We start from the raw sequence: 23,502 nt of genomic DNA, 5'->3' as shown, positions 1-23,502 counted from the left end.
TGCGGATTCAAGTCAACATGTGAAAAAACTAATACATCTGTGAAATCAGCTTTGATGGTGGCCATCAGGCACCTGTATCCTCTTATAGTTATAATAGGCTCCTGATTTCCATCTTCAAGACTGATTTCATCTCGATGTCTTAGAGGGTGACATGACAATTTGAACAATTGGGTGTCTTTAAAATTTATGGCATCCCAGAGTCTAATATTTTGGTTTTGCATACACTTGTATGCACTCAATAAAGTGGTTCTTTTCCTACAATCTCGCTAAAGTCACTGCGTAAGGCTAAAATTCATAGTCTACTTCTGCCAGTGCAGTTGCATAGACTTCAACAGTGCTATTGTTATGGATTTTGGATTGCATTTCTCAGAATAACCCCCCCCCCCAAAAAAAGTAGAATAAGATCTACCATTTCATTTTGATGAAGTGTCATTCACAAAACTCAGTTCAACTTTGGAAAAACAATTGCATAGTTTCTATCATTAAAGTAAAATCTAGATGGAAACTCTCAGTGAATATTTAAAAAGAGCTTGTTGCAAGTTTATAAACTATCTATTTTACTCTATTTTTGTTCATTCACAGTCAGGATTCTTAATAGCAGAATCAGTGAATCCCATCAGATGTAATCCAGTTGTATAGGAGATGCCACAACTCAAACTCAGTTTTCGAACATAATTTCCGCCCAGTGGGAAAGACTGATAGAGTTTATAGAGACATTTCATTGATGCACCCCACCACCCGAGAGGTAGGATTAAACTGATCCATCTTTGTTTCTACATGCAGCGGATAGGATTTTTTTTAACCCACTGCCTGGTTTTTTAACAATTCAACAGTCCCTATGAAAGAATCAGCGTAGATATAATACGAAAAGCCCAAAAGTCAATCAAGAATCAGAGAATGAAAAGAAGGCAAAAAATGATGGAAATATTAGAATATTGCATTGGGTACAGAAAGATTCAGGATAAATTTGGTGACTTACCTGTGACAGTCAAGTGGGTTCCTCCTCCGAAGACCCACCACAGTGACACACGGCTGTACAAAAACCTGCCTCCCTCACAGGTGTGAAATGGTACAGAACCTCAGTCCATCTGGGAGGAGTAGGCAGACCTGGGACCCCCCCCCCCAAATCTTGCTTGACTATGACTTCCATCATCATTGACCATTGACCATGTTGACTTGCATTGGCAGGAGCTGGGAGTCCAGTCATGTCCAGAGGGCCAAAATGTTTCTCCATTCTTGCCACGGGACCTGACAGTGGGCAATAAACAATGGTATGCATTTTCTAAAAGAAAATTGTACTGTTTCCAAAGAAGTTGTAGGCAATGGTGCATTTCTTTTTTGAAAAAAACAAAACAAACCTATCTCTGGGGTGACAGTGATAAGGTCCTGTTATCAAACCATAACAGTTATTTTTAAAATACCGGTACGTGACTCTTTGTAAATCTTCCTGGTTGTAGATCTTCCATTGCCCAGACAGTCTGTTCTTGGATGCAGGGAGTATGTTAGATGAAGTCCTTTATCCAACCAATTTTCCAGTGGTAGGGATGAATGGGTCAGTTTATTTCCTGTCCATGTCCATTCATAGATCCATAATCATTCATAAATCCATTTCCATTTGTAAGTCCCTTTGGTCCCCTTCCCACATTAATCTACAATTGCTATTGTTATTTAATTTGCCACAAACATGGTTAATTTTGAACGTATTTTTTCCAATATACATATTTCTCTCAAATCATGCATTTCTGAAAACAGATTTGATTCTAAGATGCAGATCCTTGATTTTTTTAAGCTAAGAACTGTATCGCAAAATTTGGAGAAACACAAAATCCAAAGATGACCGATTTGCACCTTAGTCCATGGGGCCAATGATCATATCAGTTTGCATCAGAATTCCCAAAGGATGAATTAGTCAGGCAACCTTACCTTTCTGGGAAACAGTAACACATCCAGTTAATGAAGAAATTGTTTCTTAGAAGAGATCACACAGACAGTGAAGTTTTATCTATGCTGCAAAAGTTTCTTATAAATTAACTCAAGGCATTGAACCGTTTCTTTGACAATACATAGGAACTCACCTGTAATGAGCAGCTAGTATGACATCTTAACCCTTTGAGAAACCATTTAAAATACCTTAAAAATAACGTTGTCAGTCTCTCGAGGGAACAGCCCTGGATTTACAGAAGCCACCCCGGTTTCTGCTTTGATCCCAGAATGTCTCCCTTTTCCTTTTGTTGTTGTTGTTTAGTCATCTTAATTGTGTTTGACTCTCCATGATCCCATGAACCAGGGCATGCCTTGGAAACGCTCACTTTCTTCTCAAAGCTACTCCTTTTTTATGTCCATGGAGTTTCCTTGGCAAAATACTGGAGTGGATTGCCAGTTCCTTCTCCAGGTGGATCATATTTAGTCTAAATTCTCGGCTAAGACCTGTCCGTCTTGGGTGGCCTTGCACACCATAACTCATAGCTACACTGAGTTATTCAAGCCCCTTTGCCATGACAAGGCAGTGATCCATAAAGAGGCCCCTTTTCCTTAGGACATCCCTATTTTCATCAGAGAAATGTTGAAGGGAATTGAGTTATCCAACCCGCGGTTCCATCTTATGGCAGCCTTGTATAGGGAAGGTTTTCTTTAAAAAATCTTCAATGTTTTATTATGGTTTTATATATGTTGGAAGCTGCCTTGAGTTGCTGGGGCAACCCAGTCAGATGGGAAGGATATTAATAGTAAAATTACTCTTGTGGAATAGGATGTCCCTGTTTTGATTAGAGAAACGCTGGAACCTATGCTTTGTTATTTGCCTCTGCTGTCGTGGTTCTGGCTTCCATTCCCTGCCTTACACAGGCCTGGGATGTTTCTGTGGAGGTGTATTTTGATCACAGTTGCACTGTATCATGGGTTCTGTAGTCTCCTGTGGATGCCAACAGTAGGCTGATATTTTAAGCCGACACTCAGAAATTAAAGTTGGAGACCCTCTCTTATTTTGATGTATCAAAATGAAGCGGATGGTTATCTCTTTTGGGGTGGAAGGGTTTTGTCATGGAGCAGTGTGGATGTGAGAAAAACAGGGGAGGGAGAAGGCTGATGAGGGAGAAAATATTTGTCTTCTCATTTACATGTAGAAGTGCCCACTGCTAGCAACTAATGTAGAGTTCCTCAGAGTTGCCTTCTTGTGGGCTTCCTGGAAGCAAACCTGGCTACCAGCTGTGGGAAACAAGATAACAGATGAGGTGGACATTTACATCAGAAGCACTAGAGATGTGAAGGCCTGGGAAAAAATATGGAAAAAATTGTCCCCCTACCAATTTTTGTGGTTTTCCTTTCAATTTTGGGGGCAATAAATAGGGGGAAAGAACAACTTGGAAATATTTCTGGGGAAATGAGTTTCCTCAATTTTTCCACTTTTCTTCTTGTAGGTTTTCATATCTCTGTTCAGGAGTTACCTTTCATTCTAAAAATGGGGAAAGAGGAAGTACCAAAGTGGTGTCTGGGAATTATTATTATTATTATTAACCAGGATTTATGCTAGCACAGTAAGCAGGTCACTTTTTTCAGTATGTCATTGCAATAATAATAATAATAATAATAATAATAATAATAATAATTTATACACCGCCCATCTGGCTGGGCGGCTCCCAACAGAATATTATTATTAATAATAAAAGCGATGAAACATCAGACATTAAAAACTTCCCTAAACAGGGCTGGCTTCAGATGTCTTCTAAAAGTCAGATAGTTGTTTATTTCCTTGACATCTGATGGGAGGGTGTTCCACAGGACGGGTGCCACTACTGAGAAGGCCTACTGTAACCTCACTTCTTGCAGGCAGGGAACCACCAGAAGGCACTTGGAGCTGGACCTCAGTGTCTGGGCTGAACGATGGGGGTGGAGACGCTCCTTCAGGTATACTGTTCTTATACCAATCATTCCACATGGTCTTCAGAAGCAGTTAGACATACTTAAAGCAGTTTTTAAAAGAATTTATCCTATTCTTCAGGGAAACCTATGACTTTCATTCACTGGAGGCTATCGGCTCTTCATATTGCCTCCCCAAAGCAATCAGAGCAATGAAACTGATTGGGTGGAAAGTAGGGCTAGAGCCAAGTAGAGGCAGAGCCATCTGTTGAATGGTTGTACAGAAGGCAGGCAAGTTGGGTCTTCCTGAGGACACTGAGGTTGGTGGACCAGGGTTGGTGGACCAGGGCTCCATTTGTACCTATGGACCCGAATGGACCACTCTCCATATTGTGGCTTGAAGAAGATGGCAGACCAGCGGCAATGTTTGGGAATGTTTGAAAGACCACCTGAAATGAATCATGGAGTGGAATGACAACCAGTCAACTTACACTGGGCAAAGGAAGCCAATTCATTAAAAAAAATTGAAAGGGTCAGTTGATCACAATAATAATACTAAAAAGGTTGCTGAGACATTATGTAGCTCTGCTCCTCTAGCACTGGAACCTGTTTAGATAAAGCACTGCTCATTGGAAAGGATCACAGGTCAAATATAGACAGTGCTTTTTTTATTTTAAAAAAAATGTTTAGAGGTACTCTCATTTTGACTCAAGAAAATCACCATTTTATAGTTCAACTTGAGAAAAATAAACACAGAAAATGGACAAAAGGCCGCCATTGGGGGTAGCAATGAAACAGACGATTCACTGTGCTAGAGAAGAAACTAATTTTTTTCTTCTCCCATTAGATTCACAAAATGTTTAGGGGTATGCGTCCCCCTGCGTCCCCCCCAGAAAAAAGCACCTCATATAGAGAATTCTGCCTGATCTCCAGGAAAGCCACATCCCACCGGTGTAGAAAATGCCCACCTAGATGGACCACTGGGCTGACTTGGGAGAAAACCAATTCCTATGTTTCCATGAAATCACACTGCTCTTTCCACTGCTGCTGCTACCAGCCACAGACCTGAGCTGAGTGCATTTTGGCTGAGTAACAGCACACTTCCTTCTGTAATATGACAGGAAACCATGAATACAGCCTGTTTGAAGTACCTGGAATAAGTTAGTGGGTAAAGTAATCACACCAGTGAAATGTATGGCATTTTATTCATTTGCAAACATTATAAGCCAACATACAAAGGAGATTCCAGGGAGAAGAGGAAGGGAGAGGGTGTGGGGAATGGTACGACATAAGGGAGGAAACCAGACTTGATGGATCAACGTAGCATTAGAGGAAATCAGAGAATAATCTTGGCCCCCTTGAACATGAAAGGACTCTTTCTTCTCAGCTGCTGGAGGCACGAGGAACTCATCAGACTCATCCAGCCTTTAGGCACAGTCCGATCTCCTCACCACCTTCTCAACAGCCTTCCCTTCATGCGTCACTTTGCAGGTGACTTCCTCCTTCGTCTCCCAGTCAGACTTTCTCATGCTGAGGTAGCTGCTGGCCGCGTACTTGTCATTCAGCTTGGTGGGCGTGGTTGTCTCCACCCCAGAGGAGATGGGGGTGCCATCAGCCTGCCAGGTAACTTCGACAACGCCTGGGTAAAAGCCATCTAAGAGACACACCAGGGTGGCGCTGTCTGAGCTCCTCAGTTCTTCTGGGGATGGTGGGAAGACGTTCACTGTTGGAGGTACTGTTGGCTGACCTGGAAGTCAAGGGGAAATCTGGTTAAGTGTTGTGTCTCAGGGGAGTATTAAATATTTGACACATGTAATAAGTTATTTGATTTCATAAAGGAAGCACTATCTGACTCCAATGTAGTGTGCTGAAATGTTTTGGAAGGAACTGTTACTATTTGGTAGCTATACTTTGAGCTGGAAGTGTCCTACAAGATGTCTTACAGCTCTTTATGAAAGAGGCCCAGGAGAACCAGGTCGTATTCCTTTGTAACAACCCAAAGTGTTGTCGTGCAACAAACACATGATTCTGCCTGTGCAAAACATATTATGATCTATGAAGTAACACAGGCATTCTTGCCATGTTTGAACTGTGGTGATCTGTGAGAGGAAGAGTTTAGACTGCATCAGTCCAGTTAGGAATATCCACATCTAGAATGCCATAGACACCAGAGAGCTGCTGTCAAATTTTACACATCATTTGGGAAAACAGGCCAGTGTACTGGAAGAAGCAAAGTTGTACTGATCATGTTGTGCTGATGCCTGATTATCATTTTCCAAAGCAACTACTGTGCTACCTCTGCTTACCTTGACCTCTGGTTACATATCCTTTGGGATATGTATGTAGCAAACCCAGAAGTATTTTTCCGGGTTTCACCATGCGCGCATGCGCAAAAGCGCTAAACAGTGTCACGCACATGCGCAGTAGCTGCACCTCCAGTTGTGAATTCCTTGGGATCCAACCATTTGCAACTGGAGGTACCACTGTATTCTGAACTTAAAAATGGGAAGTGCAATGCTGGTGGTCAACAAAAGAGATTTAAAGACTCTCAAGGCAAATATAAAAACATGTAGTACAGTAGTACCTTGGGTTAAGAACTTAATTCGTTCTGGAGGTCTGTTCTTAACCTGAAACTGTTCTTAACCTGAAGCACCACTTTAGCTAATGGGGCCTCCTGCTGCCGCTGCACCACTGCTGCACGATTTCTGTTCTTATCCTGAAGCAAAGTTCTTAACCCGAGGTACTATTTCTGGGTTAGCAGAGTCTGTGACAGCCCCATTAAGCATGGCCAGGGCTGATGTGATTTCTGGTATCACAGCATCCGGGCACAAGTAGAGGATGACTATGTTACCCATTCCCTGACATGGTCAGTAGTGGACAAGGTCAATGCACAATTTGGACTGGTCACTTGTTCCTAAGGACAAAGGATTGTTCAAAATTACGAGTTCTTCTGGGGAAGTGGCCCACATATTTATACTGACTGCCATAGCAAAGGAGAGATCAATAAAGCACCCTGTTTGCTCTCAGAGGGGGTGAACTTTCATTGCACATAAATATTTTAAAGTCAATAAGATAAGCCCTTCTGGATCAGGCAAGAAGCCCATCTGCTTGGGACACTGCGCTCATAGCAGTCAACCTGATGTCTATTGGAAGCTTGCAAAAAGATTCCGAGAGCAACAGCCCTCTCTGTGCTTTTGATCCATGGCAACGGGTATTGCAAAATGGCCTCCAAGAGCGGAAGAATAACATAGCATCAGAAAATAAGAGGTCTGCTGGATCAGGGTTGCAATGGCCCATCTAGTCCTCCATTCTGCTCTCACAGCGATCAACTGGGTGTCTATGGGAAGCTCACAAGCATGAACAGAGTGCAGCAGCACTCTGCCCATTTGGGAGTCCAAGCCATTTTTGCTCGCTGGCACAGCCATATAGAGGGGAAGGACAGCATTTCACTTCTGTAAACAAGCCTTAACTCTGAATCTGGAGAATAAAAATCATTGAGGTGAAATCCCTTCCAGTTATTAATTTTTTTTTAACATAAAAACGGGGAGCTGGTTTTTCTCTGGTTCCCCCTTCCCTTCGCTGCCAACTGCCTCACACTGTTCAGAAGGTCCCACAACCATCTGGAATGAATTTTAAGCCAGAGGAGACCTCAGTTGGGTGGGCTAAATCAGAGAAAACTCTGTCCCCTTCTCATATGTTAGTGGATGGCTCCACTGAAAGCAGAATAGGAGCATGGGTTTTTATCAATATAATAATAATAATAATAATAATAATAATAATAATAATAATATGATTTCAACAAGAGAAAAAGAACAAGCACTTCTGAATAAGGCATCCTATTGGCAAGTGTTGTAGTCAGGTAACAGATATACGTTAACTGGTCAATTTTAGTTTCCTATTTTCCTGGGCTTAAGTTCCATTTCCCGTGTTTTCAAATCAGTTCATGTTCACCAACTTTCCCCCCAACTTACACACATTTCCAAGCAGATTTACCCCTCTTTGTATAGACCCATTTGCACAACCCATTTAAAATAGGATCAAAGCACTCTAAATAGTCATGGCTTTCCCCAAAGTACTCTGGGAACGGTAATTTGGAAAGGTTGCGGAGAGATTTTAGGATCCCTCTATTCCCCTCACAGAGCTACAATTCACAGAATTCCCATGGGAGACAAATTGATTGTTAAACCCCTCTAGGTCTGGGCTTTCTCCCTTTTAATGCATGGCTTATAATGATCAGTATCATTCGTATACCTATTTGTAAATCTGCCTATATTTATATTTACATTAGCATTAATGGAATATTCTTATTGCCAGTGCCAGCTGGGTAGCATGCAACTCAGTTTTAATCCAAAAAGACCCACTGAAATGTGTGAACGTAAGTCTTTTATGCCTGCAATTGGTTTACTCCAAACATGTCTAGTATTAGATACAACCTAATGTCTTTGGCTTTGCTCCTTCCTTTTATATTTGCAAATAAAAAATTGAACAAAGGAAGAAAAGTACCCACGTATTTCCCCCCCAGTGAGACCAACATTAAGTTTAGGGTGTGAGAATTGAGACTAAAGAAATAGGGAAATTGGTTGATTCTCTCTCCTGCTGTGCCTCTATTTTAGTTAAAAAATGAAGCTTGTTGCATTTGATTCCATCGTGCCCCTTAAATCTCAGGTGGTCTGATTCTAGATATATCAGTTTAGATCTCTCTTAGCCTTCCTGCAAAACCATCACTCAACTTTCTCCGAAAAACCCATTCAGTTTTGCTGAAATATGTAGACTGTGGTTTACATTTTACTTGGCTACATTTAACTATCAACAAAATGTTGAACATCTTCAGATTTTTCTTTTAAAAAGTCGTTTGGGAGCCTGCGTCTGTGGATTACTGAGTTTGACAAAACAAAAAACAGTTCTTTTGAACAGAATCTGTTCTATGATTCTAGATAGGGAGACCCAAAATAGAAAAAGTGAAGAGAGCCATATTAGTTGCTAAGAAAGTTCAGAAATCTACAGTCGGACTATACATTTATAAACCCAGCCCAAATGTCACAGGGCAGTCTGCAAGTTTATCAGTTCTCCAGAATGGTCTGGAAAGCTGAGATTCTCCACACTATTTTATTACATTTTGGTTGGTCTCTTGCACTAATATGGATTTTGGAGCACCATTAGAAACTGATTCAACCTTCCTCATAAATCTTATTGGGTACCTGGAAGGAACACTACAACTCAAATTTACTTCTCTGCCATCTTTTACATCCAACAGTAAGATTATGTCAAGGTTAGCCAGGAAGGGGAATTTGATAGAAATATTTTCAAAGATTGTCACAATGACCCACCAATAATTTCCCAGTGTTATTGAGGAGAGAAGAGGCATGTAAAACGGATTTGCAACATCCTGCTCTGGCTAGGATTACAAATACATTTTCTATGAAAGGCTCATTGTAAAATAAACAACAAATGCCCTAAGGTCAGGTTTACAGTCAGAGAAGGAAAAGAGGTCACAAATGATGGAAAAGTTAGTATATTGTCACAGGTATGGAAAGGGTTGTGATAAATTCAGTGACTTACCTGTGACAGTTAGGTGGGTCCCTCCTCCGAAGACGTACCACAGTGACACAAAGCTGTACAAAAACCTGCTGTTCCTTCACAAGGCCATTGACAACTATCCCATATGGGATTAGTATGGGTAATAGGACAACTTCTGTTTTCCTTACAGTGACATTACAGCTCAGTTTTATTTTTTTACCATCTTTTGCATCCAATGGTTCAGCCACCAAGGCTATTTCGATATATTCCCCCCCCCCCAAATACTGTCACAAGGACCTAGACTAAGGAAAAGAAATCTCCGTCCACCCCTAACTTTCCAGTGTTATTGAGGAGAGAAGAAACCTGCAAAATGGGTTTGCACAATTCAGCTCTGGCTAGGATTTCAAATACCGTTTATAGTAAATTCTCATTGCAAAGTCAATGACAGCCGGAGAAGGAAAAGAGGGCAAAAGTGATGGAAAAGTTAAAACATTGCCACAGGACTGATAAATTCAGTGACTTACCAAGGACAGTCAAGTGAGTCCCTCCTCCGAAGACGAACCACAGTGACACACAGCTTGACAAAAACTTGCTGTTCCTTCACAATGCGACAACTATCCCATTTGGGAATAGAATGCGCAATAGGAGAACTTCTATTGTCCTTACGGTGACATAAGGTAAAGGTAAGGGGACCCCTGACCATTAGGTCCAGTTGCGACCGACTCTGGGGTTGCGGCGCTCATCTCGCTTTAGTGGCTGAGGGAGCTTCCGGGTCATGTGGCCAGCATGACTAAGCCGCTTCTGGCGAACCAGAGCAGCGCACATAAATGCCGTTTACCTTCCCGCCGGAGCGGTACCTATTTATCTACTTGCACTTTGACGTGCTTTCGAACTGCTAGGTTGGCAGGAGCAGGGACCGAGCAACGGGAACTCACCCCATCACGGGGATTCGTACCGCTGACCTTTTGATCGGCAAGTCCTAGACTCTGTGGTTTAACCCACAGCGCCACAGTGACATATTTCCCCCCAATTCTGAAGAAGTTTATTTTTAATAGATTTATAAGCTGCTATCCCCAGAAATCCAACGTTTCATAAAGCGGTATACAAACACTAGTCCAAACAAGCGGTTCAAATACGGTTTTAAAGAATGCTTAAAGTCAATAGAACATGCAATGAAATATTGTACATAGCATTATGTTTTTGGAAGAAAAATGTTATACTTACCTGGCTTATCTCTGGGCAAGGCAGATACAGTCTGTGATGGGTATCTGGAAGAATCTCTGGACTTCCAAGTAGTTCTGTTCCAAGTTATTCATTTATAAATGTAAGGACTATTATAGATGGATTTCTCTGGTCCATGGGAAGGCACTGTGGGGCCCTTCAGTTCCTGTGGACTACAACTCCTATCGTCCCTAAGCATTGACCATCCTAACTGTGGATGATGGGCATTGTAGTCCAAAAGATCTGGAAGCCACCATGTTGTCTACCTCTGCTTTAGTCATCCTAAGTAGATCTCTATAGGAGAACCAAACCATTGATACCACTGCCTTATTTTGTGCAGCAGATGTTGGCTCTGTTTTTTACGAGAGGCCTCACAAGTACATGAATCTGTAAGCAGTGAAGCTTTGTCTGTGCACACTAGTTTCTTATAATTTAAACTCAATGCACTGGAGCTTAAATATGAACTTCCCTAATCAGCTACAGGTATGTTTCAGAGAAAACAGTTATCACTGATTTTTTAAAAATGATCTTGTTATTGAGTTTTGAGAGGTGCCAATAAATTTCATTTATTCAGGGTGAAATAGAGAAGCTTCCACTGATGCATAATCTGGCACTTAGGATTTGTGGGTAGAAGAAAACTCTCGATTGCTTCTATGGCTTCTGACTTCTCTCATTTGCACACTGTCCAACTTCCTGTGTAAAATAACGCAGGCCTGGGAAGTTTCCCTGCAAGTGTATTTTGATCAGAATTGCACTGCACCATGGATTTTGTGGTCAGCACCAAGGATTCCATAGATAGAAGCCAACAGGAGCAGACTTTTCAGCAGACTTCTGCAAAGCCGATAATCACAAACAGATGGCTTTTATTATTCTGATTTATGTATCTCATTTGAGTGGCAATTAGTTCCAAGGTATAGAGTTGACCTGCTGAACCATCCATGAGGTTCAGCCATGGTCACCTGGTCAGCGAGGTAGCTTGGACCATGTCTGCTTACATATGTTCAGGCCTAGACGGCATAGACAGACTATAATAAACAAATGATGCTGCGGAAGGCCTCTTGGTCATTATTGCACTGTTGTGTGTGTTCGTAGTAGTCCATCGTAGGCAGAAACTGGGGGAGATGCCGTGGGGGCTACTGCTCATTGTTATGGGGGTGAATCTGTGAGCATGAGGAAGGCCATTACCTTAGGAGATGTAGGCATGGAATGGAAGACAACTTTGGTCAAGAGAACTCTGGCTTAAGTAGGGTCCAGTTGGATGCTGAGGAGAGGTGAGATGCAGCAGCTGGAGAACTTTGAGAGTGAAGGGGAGGAAGCTGGCCCTCCATGGATGGGTTGGAAATAAAAAAGTGGGAGCTGGCTAAGGAGAGACCTGCTTGCTGAGCTGGTGTAAATCCTCACCATTTGATGCTCCCTGACATTTGATTCCCATCATAGGTTCGCTCCCTGGTGCCCTGAGTTCCTGAGCACCCACAAAATTCCCCATGAAAGGCCGGGCACCCACAAATTTCTGTGCCAGGGCCATGATCACTTCATTGCACCTACGGTGCCAGACAGCCACAGTCGTGGAGTCAAGTTGGCATTCCTGGTACCCATTGTGTACATATGGCTCAGAAGCAGCCATAAACATCTTGCAAGGACATGGGTATTTTCCTCTCTCTCCCTTTCCCCCTGTCAGATTGCTGTCAGCAGCTCCTGGGTGGTTGTCCAGGAAAGTATAAAGACAAGGAAAAGTTTCTTACTGTCCTTTTTTATTTCAATATTACAGAGAGAAGTTAGAGAACCCATCCTCTTGGATAATGGTGTTCCCCTGAGTGAATCTCCACCCCCATCTCTCCCACTTCCTCATTCATCATCACTTCTATGGGTGATGGTATGTGCCCTCTGTCTTTGAGCTCTTTGATCTCCTACTTTTAAGGCTTGCAGGTTCTGGGAGATGGAGGGTCTGGGATGCTTTCTAAAGACACCGTGTCAGCTAGCTGCCATTCCGGTCCTGTCTCCTTCTCTCCCATTATTTCCCAACTTCCAACCTCCTCTGCCTCTGAGCTGTGACCTCAAACCCCTGTTCTAGATCTATACAGTGGTACCTCAGGTTACAGATGCTTCAGGTTACAGACTCTGCTAACCCAGAAATAGTACCTCGGGTTAAGAACTTTGCTTCAGGATAAGAACAGAAATTGTGCTCCGGCGGTGCGGCAGCAGCAGGAGGCCCCATTAGTTAAATTGGTGCTTCAGGTTAAGAACAGTTTCAGGTTAAGAACGGACCTCCGGAACGAATTAACCCGGTACCACTGTACTGTCTTCCTCTTCTTCCTCCCTGGAGGGGTCAGGATGGGGAGGGGTCTCCACCATTCCTCCCCTGCCCAGTCCCTGACACCCCGCCACATAGCCTAATTCAAATAGGAGTGTGCAGAAAGCTGGGAACAAGGTGTGCTGTGGCATTTTCTTCATGGGCTACATACCTCATGACAGTATTGTGCACAAAACCGGGAGATGCATTTTTATGGTATAGGCAGGGTGACTGCAGTCTGATGGAGCAAACTGGAAGCTTACCAAAATCCTGTCCCATAGCTGTTGCTTTATGCCAGGGTTGGACCCTGCAGATGCTGTGGGACTCCAGCTTGCATCCCACTCAGCCAGCATGGCCAATGGCCAGGGATGATGGGAATTATAACAACTCAAGGGCCATAGGTCAGTCACAAGGTACAAAGATTTCTACCTTTTTTCCATGTCTGCTAATTTAGTGTGTATATTGGTAAGGTATTGGCTAACAGCTTCCTAGTGATTATGGAATTTTATTTTATTTTATTTTATTTTATTTTATTTTATTTTATTATTTTATTTTTATTTTATTTTATTTTCTCTTATACTCTGGAGAAACCCGGGATTTTAATTCATTAGAGCCTAGTACCTCTTCATTAAACATCCTAAATGCAATGAGTGAGCCAAGGAGTGGAAGGAAGAACATGTAGGTGATGTTTGGGAATGTTTGAAATACCCACCAGAAATGAATCTGGGATGCATCCCGAACCGAAATTGACCTTTTCCATTTCTCAGGACCTAAATTGGTAGGTAGGACTAAGAGAGAACCCTGCCTGAACTCCAGGAAAGCCACAGCCCACTGGTGTAGAAAATGCCCACCTAGATGGACCACTGGGCTGACTTGGGAGAAAACCAATTCCTATGTTTCCATGAAATCACACTGCTCTTTCCACTGCTGCTACTACCAGCCACAGACCTGAGCTGAGTGCATTTTGGCTGAGTAACAGCACACTTCCTTCTGTAATATGACAGGAAACCATGAATACAGCCTGTTTGAAGTACCTGGAATAAGTTAGTGGGTAAAGTAATCACACCAGTGAAATGTATGACATTTTATTCATTTGCAAACATTATAAGCCAACATACAAAGGAGATTCCAGGGAGAAGAGGGAGGTAGGAGGTGTGGGGAATGGTACGACATAAGGGAGGAAACCGGACTTGATGGATCAATGTAGCATTAGAGGAAATCAGAGAATAAACTTGGCCCCCTTGAACATGAAAGGACTCTTTCTTCTCAGCTGCTGGAGGCACGAGGAACTCATCAGACTCATCCAGCCTTTAGGCACAGTCCGATCTCCTCACCACCTTCTCAATGGTCTTCTCTTCATGCGTCACTTTGCAGGTGACTTCCTCCTTCGTCTCCCAGTCGGACTTTCTCATGCTGAGGTAGCTGCTGGCCGCGTACTTGTCATTCAGCTTGGTGGGCGTGGTTGTCTCCACCCCAGAGGAGATGGGGGTGCCATCAGCCTGCCAGGTAACTTCGACAACGCCTGGGTAAAAGCCATCTAAGAGACACACCAGGGTGGCGCTGTCTGAGCTCCTCAATTCTTCTGGGGATGGTGGGAAGACGTTCACTGTTGGTGGTACTGTTGGCTGACCTGGAAGTCAAGGGGAAAGTGTTGTGTCTCAGGGGAATATTAAATATTTGACACATGTAATAATTTATTTGATTTCATAAAGGAAGTACTATCTGACTCTATTCCCCAAAGTTGTGTCCTGAAATGTTTTGTAAGGACATTTGACTATCTGGAAACCATGACTTGTTGATGTCAATCTCCTCCACCCCCAGCCTCAAGAATCTCCTCTTCACCCCCAGCCTCAAGAAACTTTGTAATACTGTTGCTTGTGAAGCCTTCTCCTCAATTTAACTGCTATTATGCATTATATATTCTCAGAGTGCCCAACCATTTAATATATCATATGTATGTATCCTAAAAGATTTATTGTGCTCTATGTGATGGTGGTGTCAGAAACTGGGAGCTGCCATTTAAATTTCCCATAATGCTCCTGCATTACTCTGAGGCACTGTGAGCAAATTTAAATGGTAGCTCCTGGAACCATCTATTTTTAGAAAGAGGAATCATTGAGCTGTAAGTTGGACTAGGTGTGGTTGAAGGCCCCTTTGACCTCTTCATGAAAATTGCCAAGGGGAACTGAACCTTAATGCTTCATAGCACAGAAAACATTGTTGTGCAATATACACATAATTGAACCTGTATCTTTTGGTCTATGAAGCAACACAGCCATTCTTGGCACCCTTGAGCTGTGGTGATCTGTAAGAGGAAGAGTTTATTCAGAGATTTCTCCTTCTCATTACAGTGCATGAGTCTGGTTGGGAATATCTGCAACTAGAATACAATAATGCACATGGGAGGGAGTTGTAGATCATACGTCTATGCTAATGGGAGAGGCCACAGAGCAAGGTTTCCATGCAAAAGGTATTGTGGTCATAGTCTGGCATTTCTAGATAGGGCTTTGAAAAACTTCCTGAACTTCTGTCCTTTCATCTCCACTCTATAAAATATTGATGAGTTAAAACTAATTAACACAAAGATAAAACAAAGTTAAGACCAATTTAGAAACTGGAGAGCTGCTTAGCAACTGGGATATACATTCCCTGCCTGATACGCACTTTTAAACTCACATATTTATACTGACAGCCATAGCAAAGGAGAGATCTACAAAGCACCTTATTTGTTCTTGTACACATGGCGAACTATCATTGTCAGGAGTGCCAACTTGGCTCCACAACTGTGGGTGCCCGGGGCCATGGGTGCCATGCAGGGTGCATGGCCCTGGAACTGAAATTCGTGGGTACCTGGTCTGTTCATGGGGAAATTTGTGGGTGCTCAGGCACCCAGGGCCCCAGGGCGTCAGCACCTATGTTCATTGTGCATAAGTATTTTAAAGAATATACAATGAGCCTTTCTGGATCTGGTCCAAAGAAGGGTTGGCATAACCCAAAAGTAGGGGTTCCTTTTTGTTTTTCAAAGTTTTTGAGCTTTTTGGGGGAACATCTCCTCCATAAAATTAGCTTTTGAAGAAGAAGAAGAAGAAGAGTTTGGATTTGATATCCCGCTTTATCACTACCCGAAGGAGTCTCAAAGCGGCTAACATTCTCCTTTCCCTTCCTCCCCCACAACAAACACTCTGTGAGGTGAGTGGGGCTGAGAGACTTCAGAAAAGTGTGACTAGCCCAAGGTCACCCAGCAGCTGCATGTGGAGGAGCGGAGACGCGAACCCGGTTCCCCAGATTACGAGACTGCCGCTCTTAACCACTACACCACACTGGCTCTCCATTTTGGACTTCTTTTTCATTTTTTAAAGCATTATTCTAAAAAATAAAATAATTGCCCTAGTTGCCATACACCACAGCAAAAATATGCCCGGATGCCATTTTGGAAGTCCGATTCCCAGACTTTGACAACAGAGCCCATGTCATTTGACAATCTGAGAGCTACACTGCTCCATGCACTTTTGATTCCTAGCAACTGCTGTTGAGAGACAGCCTCCAAGAATGGATAGAGAACATAGCATTAAAACAGAAGAAGAGTTCAGCTGGATGAGGACTGCAAAGGCCTATCTAGTCCTCTGTCCTGCTCTCACAGTGGTCAACCTGATGTCTATGGGACACTTTCAAGCAGGAACAGAGGGTAGAAGCACCCTCCCCAATTGGGAGTCCAAGCAATGGCCATTTTTGCTCTCTGAGAGGGTCATTTGGGGGGGATGAGGCAGTGCTTCACTTTTGTGAACAAGCCTTAACTCCAAATTCAGAGGATAACGATCCCTGAGGTGAAATCCATTCCAGTTTTGTGAAGACACTATCTATGAACATAGAAAGGGGGAAAGGATTTTCTATGGTTTCCCCTCGTTGCCAACTGCCTCACACTGTTCAGAAGGTCCCACAACCCCCTGGAATGGATCTCAAAGGTTGGGGAACCACACTTGGATAGTTAAAATTAGAGAAAACTGCCCCCTTCTCATATGTCAGCAGAAGTCTCCACTGAAAGCAGAAGGGGAGCATTGGTTTTTATCCATATTTTTTTTAAAAAAGCAAACATCATAATAAAATGATTTCAACCATGTTACAAGAAAAAGACGAACAAGCAACTCTGAACAAGTCATCTTACTGGTATGTGTTGTCGTCAGGTAATAGGGAAGCACTAATCCTCTCCATTATAGTTTCTCATTTTCTTGGGCTTAAGTTCAATTCCCCATGTTTTCAAATCAATTTAAGGTTTCTTTTTTGGTCCTCACAAAATGTTCACCAGTTTTTCTCCCAACACACAGTACATATATTTACAATCAGTTTTACCTTTCTTTGTACAGCTTCATTTGCACCGTACAAAAAGTGCATGGCTTTTATCAGGGATAATTAGAATAAAATCTATCATTTGATTAATGATGTAAAACCCCAAAATGTATTTTCTATAGTTAGGTTTTTACCTCTATCTTCAGTACATTTTATTTTATTTTATTGCTACGGCTAGTGGCTGATTCAAATAAAGATTTGACCATCTATCATCTATCTATCTATCATCTATCTGTCTATCTATCTATCTATCTGAAGACCACCAGCCCTGGTGCTTTCTCCCTTTTAATGCATGGCTTATAACCATCAGTCTCATTTAGGTACCTATTTGGACATGTGGACATGCCTATATTAATGGATTAATGGAATATTCTTATTGTTAATGTCATCTGGGTTGCACCCAACTCAGTATTAATCCATGCAGACCAACTGAAATGAATGGAGTTAAATTTGTTCATTTCAGCAAGTCTACTCTGAGCAAGGACTAGCATGGGGTGCAGCCCATGGTTTTTTTTCCCTTCCTTCTTTCTTTTTTTGTTATATTTACCAAGAAGATATTCCAAAAGAAAGAAGAAAGAAAGAAAGAAAGAAAGAAAGAAAGAAAGAAAGAAAGAAGCATATATATTTTTCCAGTGGGACCAACAGTAAGTCTGGGATGCAGCAACTGAGACTAAGGAATTACATTAATAATCTTTGCTGCTGTGCCTCTACTTCAATTAATAAATTAAGCCTGTGCAGTTGATTTAACAGCAAAGGAAAAAGTCAGGAGATCTGATCATCGATCTCATGGGTTAGGTTGCTTTCAACCTTCCGATGCCCTGTGAATTGCAAAGTGGTCACTTCAGTTTGTTCCCAAACCCCGTTCAGTTCTGCTGAAATTTTACGCACAGAGTTGACCCTGGTTCCCATTTCAGATGATTGCATTTTGTGTTGTAGAATGTAGAGAGTCATGGTTCTCTTAGACTGAGCATGTTGCTCTGAACTGCAGAGCTATCTAGAAACAGAATCTCTATTCCTCTGCTTATGAAGTCCCAAAATGAAAATACGAAATTAGAAAAAGTAAAGGGAGCTACATTAGAAAAAAAAACAACACAACCCAGATCCAACCATTTTATAAGGTGGGCAAAAATGTCACAATGTAAGGTGCAAGTGTTTAGGCCATCCAGAATGGAGATTTCTGGAAACCTGAAATGTTTCACGCTATTTTGTGACATTTTGGTTGGTGTATTGCTTTAATGTGAGCTTTGGAGCACAATTCGGGGATTATCCAAACTGCCCTTAATTCACATCGGGTACCCGGAATAGCACAGCTCAGATTCATTTCTCTGCTATCTTTAGCATCCACCAGTAAAATTATGTCTGAGTTTAGCCACCACGGAGATTTGCAAAAAAATGATTCCCAAAGACAGTCACATTGACCTAGACTAAGGAAAAGAATTTCCCACCCTGCCTGAAATAACTGTCCAATGTTCTTGAGGAAAAAAGAGGCATGTAAAACGGATTTGCAACATCCTGCTCTGGCTAGGATCACAAGTACATTTTCTATGAAAGGCTCGTTGTAAACTAAATAACAAATGCCCTAAGGTCAGGTTTACAGTCAGAGAAGGAAAAGAGGGCAAAAATGATGGAAAAGTTAGAATATTGTCACAGGTATGGAAAGGGTTGTGATAAATTCAGTGACTTACCTGTGACAGTCAGGCGGGTCCCTCCTCCGAAGATCCACCACAGTGACACACAGCTATACAAAAACCTGCTGTCTCTTCACAAGGAGAGACAAGCTGTTGACACCTATCCCATTTGGGAATAGAATGGACAACAAAACAACTTCTGTTTTCCTTACGGTGACATATTTCTCCCCTATTTCTTAAGAAGTTTAAAAAAAATTATAAGCCACTTTTCCAAGAGATTGAATGTTTCATAAAGTGGTGGACGAAAACAAAACAAAACAAAACAAAAAAGCAGTACAAATGAGCCACCTTTTAAATAGAGTCAATGGAACATACAGTGGTACCTTGGTTCTCAAACTTAATCCATTCCAGAAGTCTGTTCCAAAACCAAAGCATTCCAAAACCAAGGCGTGCTTTCCCATAGAGAGCAATGCAAAACGGATTAATCTGTTCCAGACTTTTAAAAACAACCCCTAAAACAGCAATTTAACATGAATTGTACTATGTAACAAGACTATTGATCCATAAAATGAAAGCAATAACCAATGTACTGTACTATAAAATAAATAAGACAGCATTGTAGATGATAAAAATTAAAATTATATTTTTTTCTTACCTGCACTGATGATAGTCATTGTTTGGATGGGGGACTGTTATCCATTTCCGCAGTCACACAATCAATCAATCAATCAATCAATCAATCAGTAGCTGAACTAGGTTCCACGCAGTCACAAAAACAAATGAACTGGAAAAGCCTCAAAAACAAAAATGGAAAATAAATACAAAAACAAAAGTGCCAAACTTAATCTGTTCCAGAAGTCCGTTCGAAAACCAAGGCGCAGCTTCTGATTGGTGCAGGCAACCCAGAAACAATAACCAACAGCCGCATTTGACGTTCGGTTTCCAAAAAACGTTCAAAAACCAGAACACTTACTTTCGGCGTTTGAGAACCAAGGCGCTTGAGAACCAAGGTACCACTGTACAATTAAAAATATAGTTAACGTTGTTTTGGAAGAAAGATGACATAATGACCTGGTACACCCGTGGGAGCAGCATTCCTGGATTCTGTCTGGCAGCCAGAAGACTCTCAGGTCTTCCAAGGAGTTCTGTTGCCCATTATTTTTCTCTTGATGTTGGGAGTGCGATGGATGAGTTCCTTTGGTCCACCAGTAGCCAAGGCAGTGCCCTCCATGTGACTGCAACCCCCTTCATCCCTGACCATAGGCCACCCTAATTGTGGATGATGGGAGTTGTAGTCCAAACACTTAGAAAGTTACCAGGACTTTGCCACTTCAGTTTGGTCTCTGGAGGAGAATCCAAAAATTGGTACCACTGTCTCATTTAGTCCAGAAGATGTTGGCTCTGTTTCTGACAAGAGGCCTCACAACTGAATCAGTCTGGAGGCAGTGAAGCTTTCTTTGTGCCACAATAGTTTTTTAATAAATTAAACTCAATGCACTGGACCGTTCTTTGGAGTTCAAGTATGAACTTCCTTAATTAGCTTCTAGTATGTCTCAGAGAAAACACTTATCACAGGTTTTAAAAAATGAACTTGTACATTGAGTTCTGAAAGCTGCTGCTGAATTTCATTTATTCAGGGTGAAATATATATGCTTCCACTAATGCACAATCCTGCACTTCAAATTTGCAGATAGAAGAAAACTCCATTGCTTCTATGGGTCTCTGCCTGGTCTTTGACAACAATAAGGATTGATGGATTGATTGATCTGTGGGTTCTGACTTCTCTCACTTGCACACTGTCCATTTTTTGGACTGCTATCATTATTTTTTCTGTGGTTCTTGTGATGAAGAGTGGTATATAAATCTAATAAATAACAATAACGATGTTTTATGCAAGTGCGTTTTGATCAGAACGGCACTGCACCGTTTTTTGTAGTCAGCTCAATGGATTTCATAGAAAGAAACCAATAGGAGTAGACTTTTGAGCAGACTTCTCAGAAGATGGCTATCACAAACCCATTACTTTTTGATTTATCCCACTCTTTTGAGTGGCCACTGCTTCCAGGGTAGAGAGATTCAAAATACATGGGGCAGCATCCATGAGGTTCAGCAGTCCGTGTTCTCATCCTCAGTTTATTTGTATGCTGCTTTTCCAAAGTTGAAACCATGCTCAAGTACCGTAGTTCTCTTCCTTAGCCTGGACCACGTTTGCTGGCACTGAGACCTAGTAAACAGCTGGTGTACATGGCCTGATGGCCATTGCTATTCTGGGCTTCTTTGGGAGGAAGGCCAGAGTACAAATCCGATAAAAACAAACAACAAACAAGCAAGTAAATAAATGAATAAATAATACTGCAAAAGGGCCTGTCTAAAGCATTGTAGGTGTGCATTTTGACAGCAAAGACGCCTGCTTCTTGGGAGAAAAGTAATGACAAACCTAGACAGCATTTAGAAAGCAGAGACATCACCTTGCCAACAAAGGTCCGTATAGTTAATGCCATGGTTTTCCCAGTAGTGATGTATGGAAGTGAGAGCTGGACCATAGAGAAGGCTGATCGCCAAAGAATTGATGCTTTTGAATTATGGTGCTGGAAGAGACTCTTGAGAGTCCCATGGACTGCAAGAAGATCAAACCTAACCATTCTTAAGGAAATCAGCCCTGAGTGCTCACTGGAAGGACAGATCCTGAAGCTGAGACTCCAATACTTTGGCCACCTCATGAGAAGAGAAGACTCCCTGGAAAAGACCCTGATGTTGGGAAAGATGGAGGGCACAAGGAGAAGGGGATGACAGAGGACGAGATGGTTGGATAGTGTTCTCAAAGCTACCAGCATGAATTTGACTAAACTGCGGGAGGCAGTGGAAGACAGGAGTGCCTGGCGTGCTCTGGTCCATGGGGTCACGAAGAGTCGGACATGACTAAATGACTAAACAACAACAAATATATGGGTTTGCAGTCCATCGCAGGCAGAAACCTAGGCTGATGCAACATAGATGCACTGGGCATTTGCTCCCTGGTCCCTGCAAGTGGGTTCACAACTGTAGAGTTGGAAGCATCATCTAGTCTAATCCCCGTGATGTGATGAAGGGAATCCCCAGAGAAACTGCGACTTGAAATGAAGTCAGCTTTGGCCAAGAGAATTCTGGCTCATGGTTTAAGAAGTCCCAAATGTGCCCTTTGTGGCGCTCCCTTGGGGCTGATCAGGCGGAAGGCAGGGACACCATCAGCAGGTGGAGTTGGAGCCAACAGCAGACAGAGGAAGAGACAACCGGTTCTGGTTTCCTCACACACACACCCCGCAAGTCCTACAAGGCAAATAATGAGACTAAGGGGGAGAAAGTTGACAGCCAAGGCCACATTTTAAACTGGCAGGCAGGTGGGGGCTGGCTAAGAACAGGCTAGAGTTGGTGAGACAATGCTCCATTCATTGTGATGGTCCCACCTTCATAGGGGAGATGTTCTGAGCACAGTCAAAAACACCTGACCAACAAGGAGAGACTCCTTTCTAGTTTTCAGGAAGTTTTTGTGGCAATGTCCATCAGGGTAGGAAGATTGGCATTAGTCCAAGTAGCATCTTACAAGGTTCACTGGTGTTTTCCCATTTAGGTTCTGGTCTGAGCCTTGCCTCTTTATGTTCAGAGCTAACTGACAGCTGGTGCCTGGGGAAGGAGGATTAATCTGTAAAATATGGCGCTGATCATATGTTGTTCTGGAGATTGTAAGATGCTATCACCGCAGTGCAGGCCCCCAGCATTTATCTGACTGTGCCAGCCCTGGTAATATGCAGAACAGAACTGATGGAATGAGGATTGATTTTGACATCGACATCAACCCAATTCAGATCAATTCTGATCTGAAGTTGCATGGCAAGACTTTCCCCCAAGAACAAATTCTAGAATGAATGGATCATTCTGTAGGAACCATCCTGTAAAATGTGGATGATTCCTCATAGGGAGGCAATATTGGTTTCCTATGAGTTGAATTTAGGTGTAAGTCTGCCAACAACGAAAGCAGAATTTGCCACTGTTACCCTGCTGTCTCTGAAGCATATCTGCTTGTCCAATGTAGGAAACAGGAGACTAGACTAGGTGGGCATTCGGTTTGATCCATCAGGAGAACACTATAGATGTGGAGCTATGGAAAAACCCATGAAAAAAAGGTTTCCCTCCAATTTTTATAGTGTTCTTTTCGTTATTATTTTTAAAAATCAGTAGAATAAACAGTAAATATATTTCTGGTTTCCCCCCAATTTTTCACTTCCAGGTCTTTACAACTCTGGTCAGGAGTCATCTGACATTCTGAAATTAAAGGGTGAAATTAAAGATGGACCCAAAGTGGTGGTGAGAATTAACATGAGTCAATAAGCAGGTTTCTTATAGAATACCAAATGGTTAAGAGAAGACAGTGCTTTGAGACTCATCCTCCTCTGAAGCAGCCATAGACATCTTTTTAGACCTTTGACAGTTCTCTCTCTTTCCAAATAGCCTCTCACATAAGTTAAAATAGACTGGGAAGAAGATGGGCTATGGTGTTTCATTTCCTGACCAGCTCGTGATAGTACTGTGTAGAAAATTGGGTGGGACTGACTCATGGTATGGGTGACCACAATCTGGAGGAAGAAACTGGGACTTTACTAATATCCAGCC

General features: G+C 42.3%; 2 protein-coding genes across 33 annotated transcripts in view; both read right to left on the bottom strand.

Annotated features, from left to right (window-relative positions):
* LOC307204974 (immunoglobulin lambda-1 light chain-like) overlaps nt 1–23,502 on the bottom strand; it is a 181,748-nt gene that overhangs the window by 2,933 nt on the left and 155,313 nt on the right. The window contains exon 3 of one of the 9 annotated variants that reach the window (XM_079957207.1): nt 9,415–9,452. The exons of the other annotated variants lie outside the window; for them this stretch is intronic. Within the exon in view, the coding sequence (XP_079813333.1) occupies nt 9,415–9,452 (38 nt within the window). The remainder of the gene's footprint in view (nt 1–9,414; nt 9,453–23,502) is intronic. 9 annotated transcript variants of the gene reach the window in all.
* The window catches only part of LOC307204961 (immunoglobulin lambda-1 light chain-like), a 139,707-nt gene continuing 121,246 nt past the window's right edge, over nt 5,042–23,502 (bottom strand). For 9 of the 24 annotated variants that reach the window (XM_079957184.1, XM_079957183.1, XM_079957166.1 and 6 more), the window contains exons 3-4: nt 18,913–18,950; nt 13,953–14,513 (exon numbers count right to left, since the gene is read on the bottom strand). In XM_079957184.1, the coding sequence (XP_079813310.1) occupies nt 14,194–14,513; nt 18,913–18,950 (358 nt within the window). In that variant the 3' untranslated portion in view covers nt 13,953–14,193. Of the gene's footprint in view, nt 5,603–9,896; nt 9,935–13,952; nt 14,514–18,912; nt 18,951–23,502 lie in introns of those variants that run through there. The other 15 variants (XM_079957186.1, XM_079957185.1, XM_079957177.1 and 12 more) reach the window with 2 other exon arrangements.

The sequence above is a fragment of the Podarcis cretensis genome, assembly GCF_951804945.1.
Source record: "Podarcis cretensis genome assembly, chromosome: 16".
In the NCBI taxonomy this organism is placed as follows: domain Eukaryota; kingdom Metazoa; phylum Chordata; class Lepidosauria; order Squamata; family Lacertidae; genus Podarcis; species Podarcis cretensis.
Note: the sequence above shows the minus strand (reverse complement) of the source record. Positions and strands in the feature narration are given on the sequence as shown.